Source organism: Mauremys mutica, chromosome 7 (assembly GCF_020497125.1).
Source record: "Mauremys mutica isolate MM-2020 ecotype Southern chromosome 7, ASM2049712v1, whole genome shotgun sequence".
In the NCBI taxonomy this organism is placed as follows: domain Eukaryota; kingdom Metazoa; phylum Chordata; order Testudines; family Geoemydidae; genus Mauremys; species Mauremys mutica.
Genome location: NC_059078.1, coordinates 4,140,737 through 4,164,474, shown reverse-complemented (window position 1 = coordinate 4,164,474; position 23,738 = coordinate 4,140,737). Strand labels below are relative to the sequence as shown.

Genomic DNA, 23,738 nt, shown 5'->3' with positions numbered 1-23,738 from the left:
TTACTATGGGCTTTTTCATACAGTCTCACATGACCTTCTCATAAACAAACTAGGGAAATACAACCTAGATGGAGCTACTATAAGGTGGGTGCATAACTGGTTGGAAAACTGTTCCCAGGGATTAGTTATCAGTGGTTAACAGTCATGCTGGAAGGGCATAACGAGTGGGGTCCCACAGGGATCAGTTCGGGCTCTGGTTCTGTTCAATATCTTCATCAATGATTTAGATAACGGCATAGACAGTACACTTATAAGGTTTGTGGATGATACCAAGCTGGGAGGGGTTGTAAGTGCTTTGGAGGATAGGATTAAAATTCAAACTGATCTGGACAAACTGGAGAAATGGTCTGAAGTAAATAGGATGAAATTCAGGAAGGAACAATCAGTTGCATATATACAAAATGGGAAATGACTGCCTAGGAAGAAGTACTGCAGAAAGGGATCTGGGGGTCACAGTAGATCACAAGTTCAATATGAGTCAACACTGTAACACTTTTGCAAAAAAAAGCAATCATCCTTCTGGGATGTATTGGTAGGAGTGTTGTAAGCAAGACATGAAAAGTAATTCTTCCACTCTACTCCACGCTGATTAGGCCTCAACTGGAGTATTGTGTACAGTTCTGGGTGCCACCCTTCAGGAAAAATGTGGACAAATTGCAGAAAGTTCAGAGAAGGGCAGCAAAAATGATGAAAGGTCTAGAAAACATGACCTATGAGGAAAGACTGAAAAAACTGGGTTTGTTTAGTCTGGAGAAGAAAAGACTAAGGAGAGATAAAGACTGTTACAAGGAGGAGGGAGAAAAATTGTTCTCGTTAACCTCTGAGGATAGGACAAGAAGCAATGGGCTTAAATTGCAGCCAGGGACGTTTAGGTTGGACATTAGGAAAAACTTCCTAACTGTCAGAGTGGTTAAGCACTGGAATAAATTGCCTAGGCAGGTTCTGGAATCTCCATCATTGGAAGTTTTAAGAGCAGGTTAGACAAACACCTGTCAGGAATGTTCTAGTAGTTATTACGTAGCCCTGCCAGGAGTGCAGGGGACTGGACTAGACGACCTCTCGGGGTCCCATCCAGTCCTACACTTCTATGATTCCCTTTCCTCCCCAACCCCCCTTATATAATCAGCTATTCAGAAAATCAAGATACAAAAAAGCTTGAGAGAGTCTGTGCCATCAATAAATCTTTGTGGGTTTTCTTTACATCCAGGGGTCCAATATCCACTGTGAACTGCTGCAAACTGGCCATGGGTTTGGCCACCAAAACATCACAACAGAGATCCTGATGTCCTTTGCAAATAAGGAAACTAGCCAACACACTGTAAGAGTGAGATTATCCCATTCCATTTTTCTGGCTCCTGACAATCCAGCATTTCAAGTAGCAGTCCCATTGAATCTGCTAGCTTCCATTTAAACAGCTCTTATAACGCTGTCAAATTCTCCAACCTTTGTACTGATTTTTCTCCTACTCAAAATAACTTCCCTTTACAACAGGAACAGGCTGTCAGCCTCTTATCTCTTATGTTCCCCTCCACCTGATCCTCCTTCTCCTTGTCACTCTTTCCACACTCCTATTAAAAATGTAGAAAATTAGGGATTTATGTCGAGGGAATGTATAACTCTTAGCCCATCATTAACATATTGCAGTTGCAGTGCAGTGCTACTGATTCACAACAAGCCACAGAAAATCCTTAGGGGAAAGCAGGATATTCCCATCAAACACTGTATCTGTGTCTAGTCACTAAGTGGCTCCTTTGAAACAAAATTCTGCAGGCACCCTGTCATCTGTGAGCTACTGGAAGTTACTTGGGTTCAGCAGACAGCAAGACATCATAAAAACAGACTGCTTCTCCTTCCTTAAATGTTGTGTTGGTCTCTGCATGAACAGTCCCACGATACATTAACACCTCCACCAACCACATTTTAATTTCAGACCATCCTCTCATGTTTCCTCTTAATTATCACAGGGCATTCACAGAAAAGATCAGCCAGATGGAGATTAAATATTTCACTACGAGAAGATGAAGCATTCCGCACTAAAATGGAACCTTTATTGCAATAAAGTCATTAATTAAAGACTCAACCAATTCCCCTGCCACTATATGGGAAGCACTAAAGGCAATCACAAGGGGAAAGTGCACCAGTGATGCCATGGAAAAGAAAAATCGAAGTAGACAGTTATACGAGGCTTTGCTTCAGTTGAACATGGACTTGGCAGCTTAACACAGGGTAAACCAAGGCAATCATGTACTCAATACATAGATCAATATTTACTCCTTAAAATTAGACTGAGCTGAACTCCTGCAATGACAAACCCAAAATACCATTTTGGAGGGGGAAGAGATGCAAAGTCTGGAGGGGAATGGAGGAGAGAGGGTAGCTTCTGGCTTTCCTCCTTTTTGATGACCTCTGTCATCTAGGGTGTCAGGGCATTGTGGGAAAAGCAGTAGCTGAGGCTTGCAACAAAACTGCCTGCAAAATGGGAGTTTGCTAAAAAGAATAATTAGTCTAAAAAATACTTGAGCCATCCCTTCCTTGCCTGACTGAGTAGGTCATGGACACAAGAACAGATGGAAATCACACCAGTGAAATTTCCTCCAACATACAAAAGTCCACTAGACAACACTGGACTTAGGGTAGGGATGCCAATTTTGGTTGGAGGTCTTCCTGGAGGTTTCATCCCATGACATAATCTCTCATTAAAGATTAATCTGTAAATCATGGAGACTCCAGGGCAATCCTGGATGGTTGGCAACCCTAATTTAGGGCCAGATCCTCACTCCCAAAGTCAACTTTGTAGCTCTCCCACTGGAGTCAATGGGAGCTCTAAGTACCTCCATATGACTACAAGATTGGGTCTTCAAAGAGAATGCTAAGCAAAAATTCTTCATCTGCTCGAAGCCGCCTGCTGTGAGATATTCCCAATGGTCTCTTTAAATTCCCTCCATCATTTACTGATTTGTACTTTTCTACATTCTGCCAGATGGAGGCAAGGAAATTTCAAGAGCAACCACCAAAAGAAATATAATGAAAACAGAACCACTCCTGCCTACCTTTCTCACTAGAAAACTTTACTGCTGCTTAAAGCCAACGGCAGTACCTTAAGCAATGACATTATTCTCTAAGGTGCAGCATGCCAGCAGTAACAAACCCAACTATTGTATGGTAAAGCAGCATGGGAGTTCTAACAGTGGACTCCAAGTGGACTCTTCTTTGCATAAACCCGCAAAGTACACAAATGTTAAAAGGCTTGCCCAAAACACTAGTGAAAAACTAGCTATATTATACGGCCCTAGGGGTGGCAAAAGGTATTAATACTGAGGGTAAAGGCAGACAAAAATACTAAATCTCAATTTATTTCCTCTAGAAAGAGATTCATTGTACTGAATCACACACATTTCTTCTACATCAGGGACACAAAAGTAGCAATATGAAACAATAGGGTCACGTGATGCTAATGGGTCTGTGACTGGGTGCACTCATCTCTCATGAGCACCCCCTTGGCTGAGTGCGCGCACCTGTACACACACACTCTCTCGGTTTGTCCCTGCTCTGGGATAGAGCAGTGTCCCAGGGCTCCTTCCCTGGAGACAATGTCTTTTCCCTCTTGGTGCTTCCTGGCTACAGTTCTCCAGCTGGGCCATCATAGTTCAGTTCCCTCTCTGAGGTGCCTCAGTATCCAGGCGACTTCCCCCCAGTGGCTAATTGGAGGTGGGGGGACCCGGCCCCCCCCCCACTCCAGGTTCCAGCCTAGGGACCCTGTAGATAGCAGCCATCCGCCATGTCCCTTTAATTATGTCACACAACTTCTCTAACTCTTTGGGCCACTTCCCTGCAGCCCCACGCTGTCTTCACCCTTACCTCAGGACCTTGTCCTGATGGAGTCCCAGCAAACAGCTCCCCCTGGATTCTGGCAGCGCTGCCTTGTCCGGGTTTCTGTAGCTCCGTGAGCCAGCCAAACACCATCCACACTCCTACAGCTCCAGCAAGGAATGGAATGGCCTCTGGCTGGCCCTGCAGCTCTTCTTATACTAGGCTGCTGGGCCCTGATTGGCTGTGCCCCATACAGCAGCTTGGAGGGCCCTCTCCACTGCCCTTTTTTGTGGCAGGGCTACGAGGCCTCCAGCAGGGGGACTCAGAGGTTCTGGTACACTCCATCACACGGTCATATGATATTGGTAGCACAATGTGATGTATTTATGGGAGAGAATTCCCGTTCATATTTGAGCAACCATCTCCAGATCTGGGCAACAATGGAGTTAGTCTGACTAGTATAATCTTGGGCAAAGGGAACTACCCCAAAGGGAGTAGGAAGCAGGTTTCAAACAAACAAAAGGAAGTATTTCTTCACACAATGCACAGTCAACCTGTGGAATTCCTTGCCAGAGGATGTTGTGAAGGCCAAGACTATAACAGTGTTCAAAAATGAACTATATAAGTTCATGGAGGATAGATCCATCAATGGCTATTAGCCAGGATGGGCAGGGATGGTGTCTCTAGCCTCTATTTGCCAGAAGCTGGGAATGGGCGACAGGGGATGGATCACTTGATGATTACCTGTTCTGTTCATTCCCTCTGAGGCACCTGGCATTGGCCACTGTCAGAAGACAGGATACTGGGGGCTAGATGGACCTTTGGTCTGACCCTGTATCGCCGTTCTTATGAGAGGACAAATAGGGAGTTAGAGGAACAACACAAAGGCTAATAGTCAACCCTGGAAAATGTTCCCAGAAGTGTATTTAAGGAAGAGTAAGAACTGCTCATGCAAATGATTGTTTATGATGATAATTTAGAGAAATGGGTCAATCACCATCATTCAGAAGCCTTCCATGAGAATCTGGTTAACCAATTAGAAAGGGAACAACTTTTTTAACCCCTCTCTTCAGCTTTGTCAATTCAAAGAAAAAGAGATCTCCAAAAAGGCACATGCAGAAACCTCCATGTGCTAAATTCCTTTAGAAGACAGCTTGGGGTGCCAGATAGTACAAGTTTGCTCATGTAAGATTAACAGGATTAGGTCTCTATGGCATATTGCAGTATGGTCCTTGGAATAAGATTCTCATTTACTAAATAAATTACTGTATATTACTGTATAATGGCATTCACATTATAACTGACAATTAGAGCCATTAAAAAGAAAGCTCATAAACAGCCGAAGCTCATATCAAATTAACACAGTCATGATTAAAATCACTCTTCTGATTTCTGCTCTTCACAGAAATAATCAGCATTTTGCATAAAAATGAATAGGAAGCAACTGAAAAAGTCCAAGTCATGCTAAGACAGAGGTGCTGAATGCTGCCAGCACAGCACTACCATGTCTATTGTTAGCCTGCCTGAGATGCTATAAACCTGTGCTTCCACCATATTAGCAGGTACGAAAAACAGTCTGACCTCCGCGTCAGAACCTCTGCAGAGGCCAGGCTATGCAGTGGTGCAGGAGGATTAAAGTTCTGCTGCTATCACTAGTGGCTCTAATGGGGAAGACCTGCATTCTAAGCTGGCCTGAGGGAAGCTTCTATTTTATTTTCTATTTTTCTATTTTAATGTTGTCACTTCACAGTTTAATGGCTTCTGGCGTTTGTACACAGATCTACTCAGCTTTGGCTCTCCAGAAAAAATGAAGTAATTAGAATAGAACAGGCACGCACACAAACATGTCAGCAACTCATTAAGATGAGGAGAACACATTAAAAACTTTCAAGGAAACAAAGAGATTTTCTCCCAGAAGGTCTAGAGCCCACATCCTTCTCTTTAGGATTACTGACACCACGAAGAGCACTGCTTTAATCCTCAGCATCACAGCACTGGTAAGTGACCCTGCTCAGACACAGGCTCTAACATGGAGTGTGAGAGAAGCCATCACTGCAATACACAGTGCCAACTAGCATCACCACAATACTAGCATTTCCCCGTCGGTGGTGGGTGAACACGCCATTGAGGGAAGCTAGCCCTCAGCCCCTCCCGCTCTGCCTGAGGCCCCGCCCCTCTCCTTCCGCTGGGTAGGTAAGGAATGCTATAATGTCTGCAAAGAAAAGCTAAGAACTAGATAGGTAGTCAAGACCACATCATGAAACCAACCATTTAAAAATGTTTTTATATATGTTATGCATTGAAAACAGATAACAATTACGCTCTGTATAAATAAAAGTACTGAAAGATAAGATGCCTTTGATTTGATCTGCCTTTAAAGTATGAAATAAAAGGACATTCTCATATATCCTACCAGCTAATTTAACATATAAATCACAAAAAAATGTGATCCAGATGGGCTTCAATGAAGGAAACCAATTAACATAGACAGCCTCACCATCTGACACATTAGTTGTAATAATAAAAAACAAACAACATGGTCGAACAATAAGGCTCTGCATTATATCTGACATTTCTAATTAGTTTCTGCAATCAGTGCATCCTCCTCAACAAAAAGACTAACAGCAAGTAGTTTGTTTTCTAGAGGAATGTGCACCTGAACTTCATGTTTACAGAGCGAAGTCTATGGCTGAAGCAGATTCATCTGCATTCCCATAGGATGTGCTCTGGAACTAATGGACTTGGTACAGTTCACATCTGGTTTTCCAGTTAGGTTCAGAGATCACTTGCTTTCAACTGCTTTGACATTAGAACTGTGCCAGACTTGGGGTACGTCTACACTACCTGCCGGATTGACGGGTAGTGATTGATCTATCGGGGATTGATTTATCACGTCTAGTTAGATGCGGATAAATCGATCCCCAATCGCTCTGCCGTCGACTCCGGAACTCCACCATGGCGAGAGGTGGAAGCGGAGTTGACGGGGGAGCGGCGTCCATCGATCCCGCGGCGCGAGGAAATGAAGTGATTCTAAGTTGATCTAAGATGCGTTGACTTCAGCTATGCTATTCTCATAGCTGAAGTTGCGTATCTTAGATCTATCTCCACCCCCCACAGTGAAGACCAGGCCTTGGAATACAAAGTGCCCCTGAGCATTCCACAGATAACTGACCTGCGTCTAGGGGCTAAGCTCAGTGTATGATTTTCCCCCACTTTTTCACAACTGTCCTAGAAATACTACCTCTAGAGCACAGCACAGTATTTCTGGCAAGAAACTCCAAGCATAAGGCAGTCGGAGTTGCAGCAGGCACTTGCAGGCTGAACTGCAATTAGCATTACACAAAAATGGTTCCATCTCGTAAAAACTTACCTAGGTCCTTTTTCAAAGTGCCTACACACACACATTAGGAATACTCGCGTTAGAATGGACATGCAGGATTGAGCCCTCGGAGCCAAACATGAATGCTCCTGAGCACTCTGAGCTCCCATTAAAATCAATGGGGCCTCTTTGGCTGATGTTACAATGAAGGAGCATTGTAGCCAACGTGTGCAGAGAGCATTTGCAAAAGGAGCTCAAGCACAATCCCAACAGATCAGACCCCAACTTTTTAAATTTGTTTCCTTTCAAGACATACTAAAGGCGGAAGTGTGGGTTCTGTGCTAGTACAGTGCAGTCTAAAAAGAGCAGGAATTTGGAAGTCCATGTTGTAACACTGAATAAAGCCTGTTTTTTAAATCAGATTTTAATTGCAATAAACCACCGGCCCTAAAATTAAACCATTTTGAAAAAAAAACAGACTGCTTTTGGGCAAACATTCAGACATAAGCACAACCTAAATGCAGAAGCTCTCAGGTTTGGGCCATGAGGGCTCAATCCTGCATACACATTCTAACTCGAGTATTCCTGATGTGTGAACAGACACCTTAAAGACGTAAGTAGGGTTTTTTGTTTTTAAAGCGGAATAAATGAGTATTCTAACCAATGCAAAAAGAAACCAGGAATATACTTTTCTATTTAAAAGAAAAGGAAATTATTTTCTATATATTGCTTCTTTCAAGGCAAAATAACCTTTCATTCTTCAAATGAGTGTGAAATAACGTTGACAGCATGGGGAAAGGAATTACAACACCTGACACAAAGAAAGGGTTGCAGTGTCCTATCACAACTTCAAAAGGCGAGTAGCCTGGCACCAGAGCTTTACATGTGTTCTTTCTTCCCCAATAAAAACCACTCTCCTCTTTGCGAATACCAGCATTGCCAAATGAGAGAGAGATGGCAACATGGGTTGAAATGTGTGTGTTGTTAGTTCGCTATCCTCATCGCATGAGCGCCTAGAGGCTGCAACAGAGATCGAGTCCCTATCATGCTAAATGCTGTCAAAACACATAGTAAAAGACAATCCCTTTCTCAAAGAGCTTACAGCCTCCATAGGCAAGACAGACAAAAGGTGGGAGAAAAGAAGGATTTCTATCCATATTCTCCAGAAGGGGAACTGAGGTAGAAAGATTCAAGAGGAGACTGTCAGAGGCACAAACGTGTGCGTTTCCAAAACTCTGCCCCAAATCACACAGGAGGAGCCTGGGAATGGAGCCAAGGTCTCCTAAAATTTCAGCCCAATGCCTCATGTGCAAGGCCTTTCCTGTCTACACACAAACCTTCAGCATGAGTACATTGTTTGCAGACAAGATTCACGGCCACGTTACACGTCTATAACGTATACTGCAACAAAGAGTTTATCCAATACAATGGCTTGTATGTAGTGCCTTCCATCTGAGATCATTCATTATATGTCGCGGTAGAAAACCTTCAGTCCATACTGCAAGCTATCAGCAAAGTTGAGTGACAAGGCAAATAAATGACATTTATTATTCAAACACAAAACCAAAAGACAACGCCTGCCCTGAAGAGCTCACAATGTAAGTATGAGGCAGGAGATAAGTGGATACAGAGAGATGGGAACATGGCGAAACAAAAAAACAATATTGATGACGGGCAGCAGTGCCAGCATGCCAGCTGCGTAACCATTGTTTTTTGTAGGCATCATGGCAGAGGAGAGTTGTAAGGAGAATTTGAAGGAGTACAATGAGGTGGCTTTGCAGATGTTTACAAGGAGCTCCTCTCATGCCTAAAAAATGGTGTGGGAGAAAGCACAAAGGTGCTTGTTTGAAAATGTAACAAGTGGGTGATGAGGGCTGGCACCTTTAGCAGAGCAGCGGGGGGAGCTGACACCTCAGCAGCACATGCGAGATGATAGGCAATCAGCCATGAAGGACCTGAAAACTGATATGTCAGTGGATGGAACATTGCAGTGCTCCTGATGCATCTCACATGACTGCAATCCATTTTTCTGCAAGGACATAAACATGTTTTCTTTCCACTCACCTCAACAGGGAATCTCTTGCCGTTGATGCTGTGCTCAGAGCCAGCGGATCCATTGCTCTGACCCCAATGAAATTCCACTTTTTCTGCTTTGAATCTACCCGGCAGCCCAGCACCGCTGATGAAATAATCGTCCTTCAGAAGGATAGCGACTGCACACACAAGACAAAGAGAGGGACAAAGATTTTGAGTGTATTTTTGCTATAGTGTTTATGATGATTGATGCACAGTTGCTGGTTACAATGGTTTTCTTTTTCTAACCATATACAAGTCCAGGAGAATAGGAAAAGCACTAATACGAGCAATACAAGTGAATTAGGGAGAGCTCGATTCCATGGAAACAATGGGAGATTACCAAAGTTTCTCCATAATCTCCAGAAAAACTTCCTAATTATAAGAACAATAGGACAATGGCAGTTTTCAAAAGGAGGCTGGATAGCCATCTGTGTTGGATGGCATCTTGGCAGGGGGTTAGACTAGATGACACTTGTGGTCCCTTCTAGCCCTGTAGTTCTATGACTCTATGATGCCATCAAAAACATGAGCCAAAGAGGAACCTTCTTGTCTCTGCTGGCAAAACAATTACTACCGTACGCTTCACACAGCTGTCAGACTCCCCACGCCTCAGTCAACTCTGTGTAAGGCAGCTCTGCTCCACCAGACCATTTCTGATGAGTGAGGAGGGGCTCCTTTCCCACTCCACCAGTGGGACTTACACAAATGGACTGATGGGGAAGCAAAGCTGTCATGTGAACAAGGATCTTCCTTCCTTGCCATCCATAAGTAATCCAACCCCCTCTTTCCCCACACTGAGCCCAGGGGTAAATGCAGCAGTGGAACAACAGAAATCCTGCAGAGCTTCCAGAGGGGGAGAAATGGGACCCATGGAAGGAGGAGGACCCATGGATGGAGGAAACAGATTTTCTAGGTGGGACATATTTGCAGCTGGCATCTTCCTCCAATTTGTCCTGGGAGGAGGTATCTTCATCCCAATAAACCCGTCTCATCCCTGCCAATCATATGATTCTGCTCTAGGGTAGCCAGAAGAGATTAGCACTATGCTGCCAGTCTGAAGGGGATTCCCCACTGCAGTATGGCCTTCATCACACAGAGGCATCAGGGACAGAATTCGGTCCTATATTTTCCTTCTATGGGCTTTATACAAGCAAACAACTTAATCATGTGTATAACTTTAAGCATGTGAGTAATCTCACTGCAGACAATAGGCATATTTACTAACAAAGTTTTGCGCATGCTTAAGGGCTTTGCTGGGTCTGGACCATGGTGCAGGAGGACCCTATTTCAAACTTGCCTTCTGAGACACTGTGTTAAGAGTTTATTTCTCTAGCCAGGGAGTCTGCTTTCATTAAAAAGCAATTAGCTGCATTAAGGCGCAGAGATAAAATGCTGGTGTCTGCCTGGCACTATCAAAGGGCGCTTTGCATGAAATGCCATTCTTTAGAATTCAAAGGCAGGATCGTCAGAACTTTCCACTTTCCAGGTATGCAACCAACACAACCATGGAGCTGAGCGTATCTGCTGGAGGAGTGCTTGAGACACAACATAACCTTGCAGGACAGACAGATACAACCTTTGCAAGCCTCCCTCAAACTCCGCTCCCCTATCTCAACACACAACAAAAGCTCTGCACGAGCAGTAGCCTACTCGAGCTACTTGAGGGTAACAGCAGCAGTGAAGACAGCGCAACAGAACCTGGGTACGTACTCAGCTTGTTAACCTGCTCTAAAGCCCCTGCAGTGCTGACTTCACTGCTAGTGGTACCTGTACTAGCTGGATCCAAGCTAGCTCGAGTAGGCTAGACTGTGCACAGCTTTTGCTGTGTAGACAGACCCTCAGATGAATTAAATTTGGCCCCTCCACACTTCCATCTCCCCCCTTTACATTCACTTTCCTTAACGCCTCTCCTATTTAATTCTTTATTGGTTCTTACACTGTGCTCCTCTCTGTAGTTTCTGCGCACCTCCCAGTAGTGCCTCAGGCAATGCAATTCATGTCTGTTACATGTGTCCTCACCATTAATGTACCATTTAAAGTAAGGGCTAAATGCTTAATTTCCAAATGCATTTGTCTTTGACGTAGCAGTCAGAGGCCCAAACAGAGAGCAGGGTCCCATTGTGCTAGGCACTGCATGTACACTTAGTCCCTACCATGACGAACTTGTAATGAAAGCAGACAAGAAGTTGGAGATAGGAAGCATTATTATGTCCATTTTACAGTTGGGGAACTGACACCGAGAAAGATTAAGTGACTGGCCCAAGTTCCCAGAAGAAGTCTGGAGAACTGAGAATTAACCCCAGGTCTCCCAAACCCCAGTCTGTTGTTTTAACTACAAGATCGTCTTTCATTTCTACTCCCACTTTTAGGAGACAGGAGACCAAACGAAGGCTTCTTACAAAAATCCCCCTTACAGAACCCCTGCTAAATTTTAAAAAATCCCTTTTATTGTTCATCTATTTAATAGTTTTTATCCCAAAGTAGTTCTCCTAAAAGTAGCTAGGGAGCACCACCAACTGTGCTCGGAATCTCAGGATGAAAGGTCACATAATCATATAAATCCATGTTTATTATGTACCAATGGAAAAGTTTTACTCAGTGCTGAAAAACAAACAGGATAGTTGTGAAATAATATGAAATGAAAATCATACAGGCTAGACTCTCTCCTGTACTGAAGCTCTGTTCAGCAGAGGAGCAGGCGCAGGCATGCGAGAGAGCTAGTAACACTTCCCTGATTTCCAGTGTCAGATCTAGCTCTGATGCAATTACAGCAGCCCAGCAGCAGCTCTAAAGTTGCACCATTGATATAGTGGAGCTCCCTTCCTTATTGTCCTGACACACTCCTCTCAATTTGTCCAGGTGGCTGGGAGAACTATAGAGGGCAGGACCTAGCTGCAGCCTCTATTGGTACAAGCAGGGAGTTCACCTGCAACACGGGGAATTCGCTGCTCGCCACCTACAGCCTATTTGCACCAAATCTGGCCCTCCATCTTTATTCTAAATTATGCCCATTAAATCAAAGATGTGAATGAAAGCGCCACGCCTTTCTTCCTCCCTTAAACATCTCAGTTGCTTTTTAAAATACTGCAGATTGCATTCAATCGGTTATAAATCCCATACATAAAATTGTACATGATGAGGAATCCGAGAAAGCAGATTCATGTGCATCTGTTACAATGCACAGTGGGGATTTCAGTTGCATCTTATAAATATTTGATAGTATCTAAATCATTTATGGCTCTGTCAGGGGTCATTTTACTTGTTTTAGATGAATAATTAAAAGGATAATTAGGAGGACGTACAATCTGAAATGTTCATCTAATTGTTCATTTTACAGTATTTCTTACTACCTGTGTCATATGACATGTGCGCCCCACCATCTCTCTGCCTCAGCAGCACTCTGTTATGGCCAACAGATTTTTCTTTATGTAAACTGTTTCTAGTATTACCCAATATTCAAGTACCACAGTGTAAGACTTCTTGACATTTTGTTTTTAAACAATGATTTAGTCAGGGAACACAGTAGAAAAATCAGCCCATCGAAAGTCATTTCAAAGTAGGCAGGCCATTCGTCCGGCTTTAAGCCCAACAGTCCTGTTTTTCAAGGTTTGTCCCCTGTCCCACACAGAGACAAAACCAGACATGGTTTTGTCCAGTATCACAGATGGGGGATGCCATTTTGAAGACTGTGCTGCCCACCACTCCCGCCAGCGTGACTTCACACATTCATGTATTTGAGGTCATGTGGGGGAAGGTGTGTGTGTGTGGGGGGGGGGGGAAATCATACAGACGGGTAGTGGGTGGGCCCACACTGTTCCTGGATGTACCAGAATGTCCAGTATTCTGGGGATGAGTGGCCACCCTATTTCAAAGTACAGTATTGCTAATATCCGGACTTAGATTTAAAAATACTAGGGAATGCAGAGCTAAGGCTGCAGACGTCTGGATTGACAACTGTATGCCACACACCCTTTCTTACAAAGATTGCAGGGATCTCAGAACACTGTATACAATTTCATCAAAATGCCAACATTAAAAGAATGTTAAGGTTGCATGTTTAAAGGAGACAAAAGTTAGGAAATGCTAACATTGAAATGGAATTCCCTAGGGTTTTTTGGTTTTCAAAAAAGATAATAGAAAAACCAGAATTCCCCAATGTGGAGTTATTGGACTTACACATCACCAAAATGCCCTTCTCAATAGTTCACAGGATGGCTCCTTTAACCTGCAAGCCTTAGGAGATGTGTGGCTTTTACCGTGCAAGGTGTGTTATGAATTTGCTTACTCTCTACAGCAAACTTAGCTGCACACTGAATGCTACCTTCTCGCTGAACGCTGCTATGAAGGGCCGAAAGAGCATGCCAACAGTACTGTGCATACATAAGGCATGGTTTTCAGTGGGTTATTACTCAGTTTAATTTGACCAATTTTCACTGGAACATGAAGGGCAGTTCTCCCAATTAGGGTATTTCCACATCAATTTTCAACTCTCTTTCTCAAGGTAGTTTGTGACCAGAACAGTCAAAAATAGAATTTTTGCATGAAGAGGAAAATGTATTTTTTCTACTCCCCTGATGCTCTGAAACCCAGGGATTGTTTTTGCTCATGCAACCCACTGGTCAGGATGCGTTGTATAGTTTCGCTCTCCTGATCCACAGAAAACAGGGGTCTGTTACTACATTCAGCTGCCAAAGCCAGCTCTTTGGTTCAAGCCGTAGCGGCTGGTAATTTCAATGCCAGAAATTACTGGTTCATTCCCCGCTGTGTCAGCCAAAAAGGTGACCCTCACATGTTAAAACTAATGAAGAAAAACATCCTTCTTACTGTTATATTTGGTAAGTTCTGTTCCAAAAGGGAAGAAATTTGTCAAGTTCTAAGTGACTAGGGGTTAGAATAGCAACATTTATAAGTGATAGTAGGAAGTGCTGCTCCCCCTGGAAAACCTAGGAACAACAGAACATACATTAAGAATATTCCGCCTTAAGCCTGGTCTACATTTCATGGTTTTAGCAGCATAGCTATCTCAGTAAAAGCTGTAGCATAAAACAGTTCTATTGGTATAACTGTGCTGATACCAGTATAGCTTATGCCGGTCAGGGAAACCAGCCTCAATGATTCCAGATACACACTATTATACTGATCCATACTACAGAGTTTTGCCAGTATAGCTATACCTAAATCCTCCTAAGGTAGACAAGGCCTTAACTGAATTGATGTGCATATTCACACTGAAGTCCTGCTCTCTTATGGGTTACCATACTGTTCTTTATCTGCTAGGGCAAACCCAGTACTGCAAAGCTAACACAGCAACTGTAGCCACATGCATTTCAAATGTAACTTTTCAGTACATAAAAAGTAATTTTTTTCCTTTTTTAAGGGAAATATTTTAGTAATGTATCAGCAAAACCAATATCTGAGTCAGGCATTTCCTGGCAGTTAGCGTGTCTAGGCTAAGAGCCTTTGACTTTGCCTTGGAACCTCACCTCCTCCAACCAGTCATTAACTGCTAAGAAATGCCCTCTGCTTGTGTCACCATTGCTTAAATAGACATTTAATTGATTGACTGTCAGAATTTAATATAAAGGTCTTATGGGGCCAGCTGGTCCCATGACTCTTGTGCCAAAAAGCATAGCAATTTACTACAAAATCTGCCACTACCTTCTACCTATCCTGCTTGGTTTGCTGCTATACCAAACTGCCAATTCAAAATTCTTCCCAGCAAAAACATCCTGCAAACCCAGGGAATGGGGTGGGGCCTGAGAAAATATGGGAGGAGCTACAGGTACCATGTTGACAGACTCAGCACAATGCCTTAGAATAGACATCGAAGCTAAAAAGACCGTGTGCACAGCTCTGAGAAAAGGACATACGGTACTCCAGAAAAGGGACAGCTGACCACTGATGTTCTGAGAGGTGTTAGCCTGTCAGGAAAAATCCACAGCGCAGTGTGAACAATTAAAACAAGACAGCAGTGTCAAGTCTGGTGCCTTGAAAGAAACCAGACTGCTCAGGGCAGGCAGGGCTCTTCAGTCTTGGTAGGCAGCCCGTCTGAGAGAAGGAATCCCAAATTCAAACCAGGGGGTGCCATGCCCCTCAGATCAGATAATCATCCTTGTGTGACAATTAACAGTGGCTGATGGAGAGGGGATGGCCATCACCGGCACTATTGTCCATGAAACATGGAGGACAATTCCTGGCCAATGACTCTCATGTATCCAGGAAACACTTCCCGAAGACTGTATTTGGTGTCCTACCTCAGATTGCTCTGACCACTGGTTTGATCCTCTACCTTCCCCCAAGGGCCTGATCCCGTGCCTTCCGCTCCCTTCAGCTTCACTTCTTAGGACAGGGCCTTACTGGCAGATGTATCTGAAACACCTCTCGCCTTACAGTTCATGTGTGAACACAGCACCGCCATGGCATTGTCTACTTTATGCTTTCTAGAATGGTTTATTTTTCCATTCTTTTGCTGGTTTCCTTCAAATGTCATAGTGATATTCTTACAAAGAATCCGATTTATTAGATACAGTCCTCAGGTACTTGTATGGTCCCCACCACCATCCAAGTATCCGAGCGCCTCACAATCTTCAATGTAGTTATCCTCACAACATCCCTCTGTGGCAGGGCAGGGCTATTATCCCTATTTTACAGATGGGGAACTGAGGCACTGGGAGGCTAAGTGACTTGCCCAGGGTCACACAGGAAGTCTGTAGCGAAGGAGAGAAATGGACCCCGTTTTCCTACAGTCCCAGTTGAGATCCTAGCCACTGGGCCCTCCATTAACTAGAGGATGTCTCAAAATCTCTATGTAGTCCAAACGATTCTGAATTCAACAAATGGGGCAAAATGGATCTCTGGCTAGTATCTATGGCTCTGATCCAAAGCCCAGTGAATTCAGTGGAAGTATTCCCAGTCTATTTGCAGCTGTGCTACGACCCCCTGAGGTATGACTTCTAGTGAGTATGTGAGCAGACCCTTAACTAGAGAAACATGACATAAAGTACTGCAGAGACACATGAAGAATATTAACAAGGATATAAATACAGATTTAATAAATAAAATTGAATTAATTATAGATTTAATTCAATTACCTAAAAATTCTTGACCTTGACAACTGAAGAGGCAGACCTTATGATTTCTGCTTTTTACAATTTCAGTATTCAAGTGCAAGCAAACGCAAACAACTTGGTAGCTTAATTAACCTTGACCTTTTGGTGAACCGTTGAATTTTTGGTACAAATAAGCAATGTCTTCAGACTGTTCTTTTATAAAACAATTATAAAAATAGGCCAGAAGAGAAGTGCAGTTACAGTGCAGTACTCAGTGTTGTAATAATATCCACAATATATTAATCACAACTACACCACTTTGCACATCTATTGCCCTTTCTGTGTCAGAACCTCCTAACTCCTAGTCTTTTCTTTTATTCACAAGAATATCTTTGAGTTTTGCATTTTGGCACTGTTCACTACTGGACTCTATAGCTTCCCTTAGTGGGTAATTCAAGGTTACACCTTCTAATTCTCATACAGGCCTTTACTGCGATGCTCACTTGGCTGCCAAGAAAATGGTTGATACTGCGGATAAACTTCAAAAAACTGTTAAAAACTGATCTACAGCACTAATTCTGCACAGAATGCAGAGACAGTGACCTGGCAACTTACTGGGAAGTTCTCATGTTAGGATTAAATAGAACAATGGGATGTCTATGTGTTGGGGTTTTTTTGTTTGTTTTGTTTTGTTTTTTAATTTATGGCTGGAGTTATTAATTGATTAAAGGCAGGCTTACGGAGACAAACAGGAAAGAACATACCAGTTTTCCCAGTGTTTTTCATCCATGTCTTGTTAGAGGATTCGTTGTCGAAACCATCAAGCTGTAATTCTTGATATTCATCTCCCACACGTGCATGATGGTCTACGATGTCTATTGGAGACTGGTGAGTGCCTCCACAGTCCACACTTGAAGTAACCCAGTGCTCAGGACCATATGTACCTGTTAAAAGAAAAGACCAACAACTCATTGTTCTGATGGGCCGACAGTTACACGACTATCCCTAAGTAAGGGCAGCAAGCATTTTAGTTCCCAAGGTAACTATGCCGCTGCTACATTTCCTGCATGCAACCTATGAAGAGACTGAAATCCATTAACTTTACACAGTACTCAAATTTTGCTTCTAGCAATAAACAACTCTGTTATTTTAATTTGCCCTTCTACACAATTATTTGCAATTTGCCAATCCCTTCACGACTGGGTTACGAGTTAGTATGGTGTTACAGGAACTTTCAAATAGCTACAGAAATAGTAGAAAGTTATGTAGTTTACCTGTTCGCATTAGATAATTAATATACTAATAATGCATTAACTCTCGTGTGTGTGACAGATTAAGATAATATGACCTTAAATAACTGCTATTTTATTTTAGGTTCTAAAAACAGGCAACCAGGGGGAGAACTTAATTTAAATCAACTGAGAAATTAAGTGTGAGCAAACTTGGGTAGTACAAAAAATAAACTACAGAAATGGTAGAGGCGAGTGACAGCACAGCATTTTCTTCTACCATTTATCCTTTTTCATGCTTTTATTTTTCTCACTACTCAAATCTGTTTTCACCTAATTTCTCAGTTGATTAAATTACTCTTCCAGATCTCCCCCACAAAAGTCAAATAGTAGCAATGTGACGCACCATGGACAGATCAGCAGTGTCTTCCATACATATCTGTACATCTAGCACAGCGGTGTTTGCTTGAGATAGGATAGCTAGCCAACCGAAGAAAGAGTGCCAGAAACTGACATTTCTCCATCCTCTCCCCCCTCCCTTTTTATTTGTATACAGTAGGGAGGAGGTTGTTCATTTTTTACAGTTTGTAAAGTGAGATAATTATGTGAAGGGGGGTTCCAAAGAGGATGGAGCTTGGCTGTTCTCAGTGGTGGCAGATGATAGAACAAGGAGTAATGGTCTCAAGTTGCAGTGGGGAAGGTCTAGGTTGGATATTAGGAAACACTATTTCACTAGGAGGGTGGTGAAGCACTGGAATGGGTTACCTAGGGAGGTGGTGGAATCTCCATCCTTAGAGGTTTTTAAGGCCCAGCTTGACAAAGCCCTGGCTGGGATGATTTAGTTGGTGAAGGTCCTGCTTTGAGCAGGGGGTTGGACTAGATACCTCCTGAGGTCCCTTCCAACCCTGATATTCTATGATTCTATAAGTAAAATACATATCTGGCATAATATATTGGATTGCATCCTGTCGTTTTGCCCCTTGACCTAGCATAAGGCAATCAAGCACAACAGCTATTCCAATTTTAGTGTCATTTTGGTCAGAGAAGGTTGTGCAGGTTGATCTTCCTGGCTGAGGGAATTCTAAACTCCTTCTCCCTGAAGGGCACCCTACAAATCGCACTCATCTTCCAATGGGTTGTTCTAATGCAGGCCATTTTAGTGGGTACCTTGATATTGTGCTCGGTACTCATCACATACAAATGCTACACATTAATCTGAACAAAAAAGTGTCCTGTTTGTTAATTACAAGCTGGCAAAATGGCAATGTGTTTTAAAAATCATCTACGGTCTCTGCTTTATTTAGACTATCATAGCTCATGATTCAGTTTATACTCTTAGTAAAAGCCACTTTAAATGAATTCCCAATTAAAGAGAACCCAATTATTAAATCCTAAACATGTTCTGTTTCTAGACAGATTTTCCTTACCAAAGTGTTTTAATGAATAACTCTTTTGTGGCATATTAGTTGGCCACTTAGATAGCCTACAAGCAAGTTTGCATTAAAATGGCAATGAAATTTTTGTTACATTTCAAAAAGCCCAGTAATGCAGATAACTCTCAAGCTATCACATGTTGGTATTGTTACGAATTCAGACAAAGGTCTGGATTTCCAAAGTGTTCACCACTGGCCTAACAGTCCTTCCAATGAAGACAATGGGAGTTATACCACTCAAACAGGAATTAGTGGTTTTTGAAAACCCCACCGTCTCCGGCAGGGCTGCTATGCAGTGCCCCCTTCTGGGCCAAGCTTGGCACTGCAGGCACTTGTTGCCTCAATTCACCAGTTGTGGCAGCCCACAGTGTAAGTTCAGTATCAGTCTTTGAAGAGTCAAACAGTAACAAACTCAGAATTTGCCTGGCTGCTCCTACAAACAAGCAAATATACACCAAAGGCAAATACTTGAAGCTAAGCCCCTGGGATTCTGGACTAGTTCTGAGGCACCCCTCCTCCGTCACAGTCTCCCTCAGTGCTCTTGAGAAGAAGCATGTCAGCCATCTTAATGGACCTTCTGGATCCCAATTGGTCAGCGTCTCCTCCTCACCCTTCTTGGCTCTGGAGAATTGTGTCTTGTTGGTAGCTTCGCCTGAGTGGGTTGTCCCTGAGCAGGCAGGTGTGAGGTTGCCAATGCTTCCAGCTGGGGGCAGAGAAGGCTGGATTGATCGCATTGCACCCACCCACAATACTTTGGTGACCACTACAATCAGTGGGAGATTTGTTGAATAAGGACTATAGGATTGTTCCTTTATGGTCATTTGCAAGGCACATACCTTTTTGAAAATCAGAACTGTTGATCAATTTGCAGAGAAAATATCTTGTTAATTTGATTTGACATATGGGTAAAAATTTCAAAAGTGGCTAAGTGACTCAGCAAAACTAAGTAAGGGAAGGGTAGGGATAGCTCAGTGGTTTGAACATCGGCCTGCTAAACCCAGAGTTGTGAGTTCAATTCTTGAGGGGGCCACTTAGGGATCTGGAGCAAAATCAGTACTTGATCCTGCTAGTGAAGGCAGGGGGCTGGACTCCATGACCTTTCAGGGTCCCTCCCATTTCTATGAGATAGGTATACCTCCATATATTATTAAGTCCCATTTTAAAAAGTGACTTAGGCACTTTGGTGCATAAAGTCTCATTGACTTTCAGCGAGATTCATTCTTCCACAGCACAGATGCTCACAGATATTTAGGTCCCTGACCCTCCTGGGAGTTAGGAACCTAAGTCACTACTGAAAACAGGATTTGGGCTCCTAAATCACTTACATGCTTTTGAATATTATACCCTCTGCATTTCTTTAATAATTGATAATCTCCTTCTAGTCAATTACCAGCTCCCTCTGGATCTAAATCTAGGATTTACTAATGGAAGTGCAGCTGCATCTTTATGTGACAGTAATATTATTATATGCATAAAATGCTTTCATATTGGTGCTGAATTATTAAAAAAAAAAGTAACGCAATAACACTCTGAGCAATTCAAACCCACAACTAAAAGCTGTGCTGTGGTTGCAAGTCCTGCTATTTCATATCACTGTCACAAGGCTAAGTTTAAGACCTGCTATCTAGAATCACCATGGAATTTTTTTAAGCTGGGGATTTTCCATTAATTTTCTTTCAGAACTTTTTGAAATGCTCTAGCTCCACTAACAGACTATTTTCACTGCATGCTAGTGTGGCATGCAAATTGCTACACACAATATGATCGGCACTATAATGCCAGCAGTTGTCGATAGTGAGAAATGTAGGGCCAGATCCCCCTGGTGGTGTAAAGCAGCATAGTCCCGTTGATTTCAACGGAGCTTACGCCAAGTTTTAGCAGCTGAGGCTGTCGCTCTTATTATTACAGAACAGTTTGAAAAGACAAGAAAGGGGATTCGTTTTTCTTTTAGATTTTGAGAATCGGGGTAAATAAATAGTACTTCACACTCAGGAAAAATTAGCTTAACACCCTGTAAAAATGTAATCAAGAGGTTAGCCCAAAAAGATTTATTTATTCGCTCATAACCATCAGAAGGTTTAAGTGTAACAGCTTGCTTTTTCCCATGTACATTCAAGTGGAGTTTTAATTGAAACTGATCTTCCACTACAGATTTCAAATTAATTCTTCTTCTAAGTGTCTCATGCTCCAGACACCCTTGCCTTGCAAAAAACCTACATCATTAGTGGAGGAAATAGAACAGTTTCTAAGCTTGCAGGTATTGATTACCTATTCCCTACATCAAAGCACAATTGCCATTCTGCACTGTATAAATCTCTTCAGTGTTAGACACTTTATAAAGTACTGAGAATTATATCATTAATCATTTGCAGTTGCACCTGTCCTGCTATATTGAATTCTTTGTTTTTTAGAACTTTAAATAAATGCTTTTAAATAAAAACATGACACTAAATAAAGATTGCATTTAACTTAAACCTAGTAAAAAAAAACCTGCATCTTGTGTGTGACATTTACTGGTCTGAAACAGAGAAACAAAAAACTATTTGCATTTCACTTGCAACAAGCATCACAATTTTAATCAAATAAAATTTGGATTGAATTTGAATTGGGCTTTTAATGGCTGACAAATAATTCAGTGTTCCAAACTTGACACTCTGGAAGCCCTCCTCTATTCATGAACAATACAAGCTTCCACAGGAAACTCCAGGAATACATGTGAATTATAATAAAATGTCAACCACCCCGTCCTTGAGTTCTAGTGCCAGAAGGAATATCTGCAGAGAAATATTGTAGACCTGCACGGTGGTGACCTTTAGCATCATTAGTTATTAATGTTAGCACCCATTCTGTGCTAAGCACTTTCCAAGCACTCAAGGAGAATACCCCTGCTCTGAGGAGCTCTCCATCTAACCTGAATAAGCCTTTACACTATATTGTGCTAATAAATCCAATGAGCAACACACTGCAAACATAACAGATGAATGGCGTGTGCTATGGTATAAGGGCTGCATTAACCCGCAGGCTATCGAAACAGGGGGCCAAGGGGAGTAGGAACAAGAGGATCAGGATTGGGTAACTGTTCACATAGGGAGTAGATGGGTCAGGTGGGGGGACAGGAATCAAGAACAGAGACTTGCACGGTCTCAGCCCATTTATTTTGCCCTGTTTTCCTCTCCTTGGCTGACCTTCAAAACAGACCAGCTACCTGCGAAAGGCCCAGTAACTCCAGGATTTGAAATGCCTCCCACACAGAGTGGTTTTCCACCCCCTGCGGCTGGATAGCCGTATTTGGGATCCTGTGGTGGTTAGTACTCCTCTCTGACAGCTCAGGAGTTTGCTGAGCTATAGAGGTTTACAGATCTTCCATGGGCCAAAAGCCTCAGAATCTAATTTTGCATGATTGGTCTCTAGTGACTTGACCACACTCCTATTGAAGTTAATGGCAAAACTCCTGTTGACTTTAGTGGTATGGGCTCAGAGCCTAGGTCAGTAGTCTTAGGATTGCAACCGTCTCTTATCATATGAATTCAGGCATCTTAAGCAGAACGCAACACTCAGGGTTTCTTTCATTTATGCTAATCGGAAACTACTTGTCGCTTCCTAGCTAGGTTATGTAATGAACATCAAGTTTTCCTCAGGATGAGGAAATATTCCTCATTCAACCGGCAGCCCTAAAATCTTTTCTTATGCTAAAATTTTCTGTCAGCTACTGCAGGATTTTTATTAATAGCCTTTTAATATATAAGCTGTTCTTTAAATAGAATAAAAAATTACCTTGTTTTTCTTCCTGCTACTGTACATCCCAAATAATGACTAGGCTTCACTAATGAAAAACCATTAAAAATAATGAATTCAGCCAAAATCTAATTAAAGCTGATATAAACTTTCATGGATTTTTTTTTTACTCAGTCAAATGTATTTATTTTTCCTTCATGAAACTATTGTTTAAAAATATAACTTTTTAAAACTGCATTTGTATTCCAACTTTGAAATTTCCCTCATTTGCATTAACTTTCCAATTACCGGCTCAGTTAGCTTTATGTAAAGTTGTGGTCTTCATATATTTCTTTACATAACAACACACTTAATTTGACACGTGGTACCATGTACGAGTTATCTTATGCCGATCGTTCATTTACCAGTTGGAAATAAAGATAGAATATAAAATTTATTTTTCTAGAGCTCACTTTCCGTGTACTTTGACATGAGCCATCTCACTCTGAGCCCCAGATCTGGCATACAATGGGCCATTTTTTGATCCCACTTACACAACAACCTTAGAGTGCTCAACTGCCTTGACTCCTAACACATCCTTCATTTCCAATAGCAAATGGGGGTGACATTTGCAAAGTGACCTAACATTTTTATAATTAGGCTTCAGCGCCAGCCCGATGGAGGCACAATTACTTTGGTCACATGGTGGGGATACCTATCCCATCCCTGAAGGGAGACCACTCATCAGTAACAGTACAGACCAGGAGTGATAGCATATGAGACATACAGCTGTACAAGGCAGATATCAACAGAGCCATCAAAAACTGGCGGTGGGGGTAGACATGTACCTCTCATTCCTCCCAACCTGCCCTTCTCTTCATTGACCCATATCCAACTTTTATTGCTCAACTAGTTTGTCTGGCTTTTCAGAGCAGAGAAAAAACAAACCTGGACTGTCATCATCTGAAGACACGGTCTACAAGAATTAGCATGCCCAAGCTGTGTGCAAACGGTCAGGTCCCTGTTCTCACTGGGCTGGAGGCAGGCTGCTAGTGGCATCTGGCATTGGGTAGTCCTCCTACAAGGTTTAAGCCTGTTTAAACCACTA

General features: G+C 42.5%; 1 protein-coding gene across 3 annotated transcripts in view; it reads right to left on the bottom strand.

Annotated features, from left to right (window-relative positions):
- The window catches only part of PTPRG (protein tyrosine phosphatase receptor type G), a 569,213-nt gene that overhangs the window by 251,607 nt on the left and 293,868 nt on the right, over positions 1-23,738 (bottom strand). For all 3 annotated transcript variants that reach the window (XM_045023221.1, XM_045023224.1, XM_045023223.1), the window contains exons 3-4: positions 17,019-17,198; positions 9,194-9,342 (exon numbers count right to left, since the gene is read on the bottom strand). In XM_045023221.1, the coding sequence (XP_044879156.1) occupies positions 9,194-9,342; positions 17,019-17,198 (329 nt within the window). The remainder of the gene's footprint in view (positions 1-9,193; positions 9,343-17,018; positions 17,199-23,738) is intronic.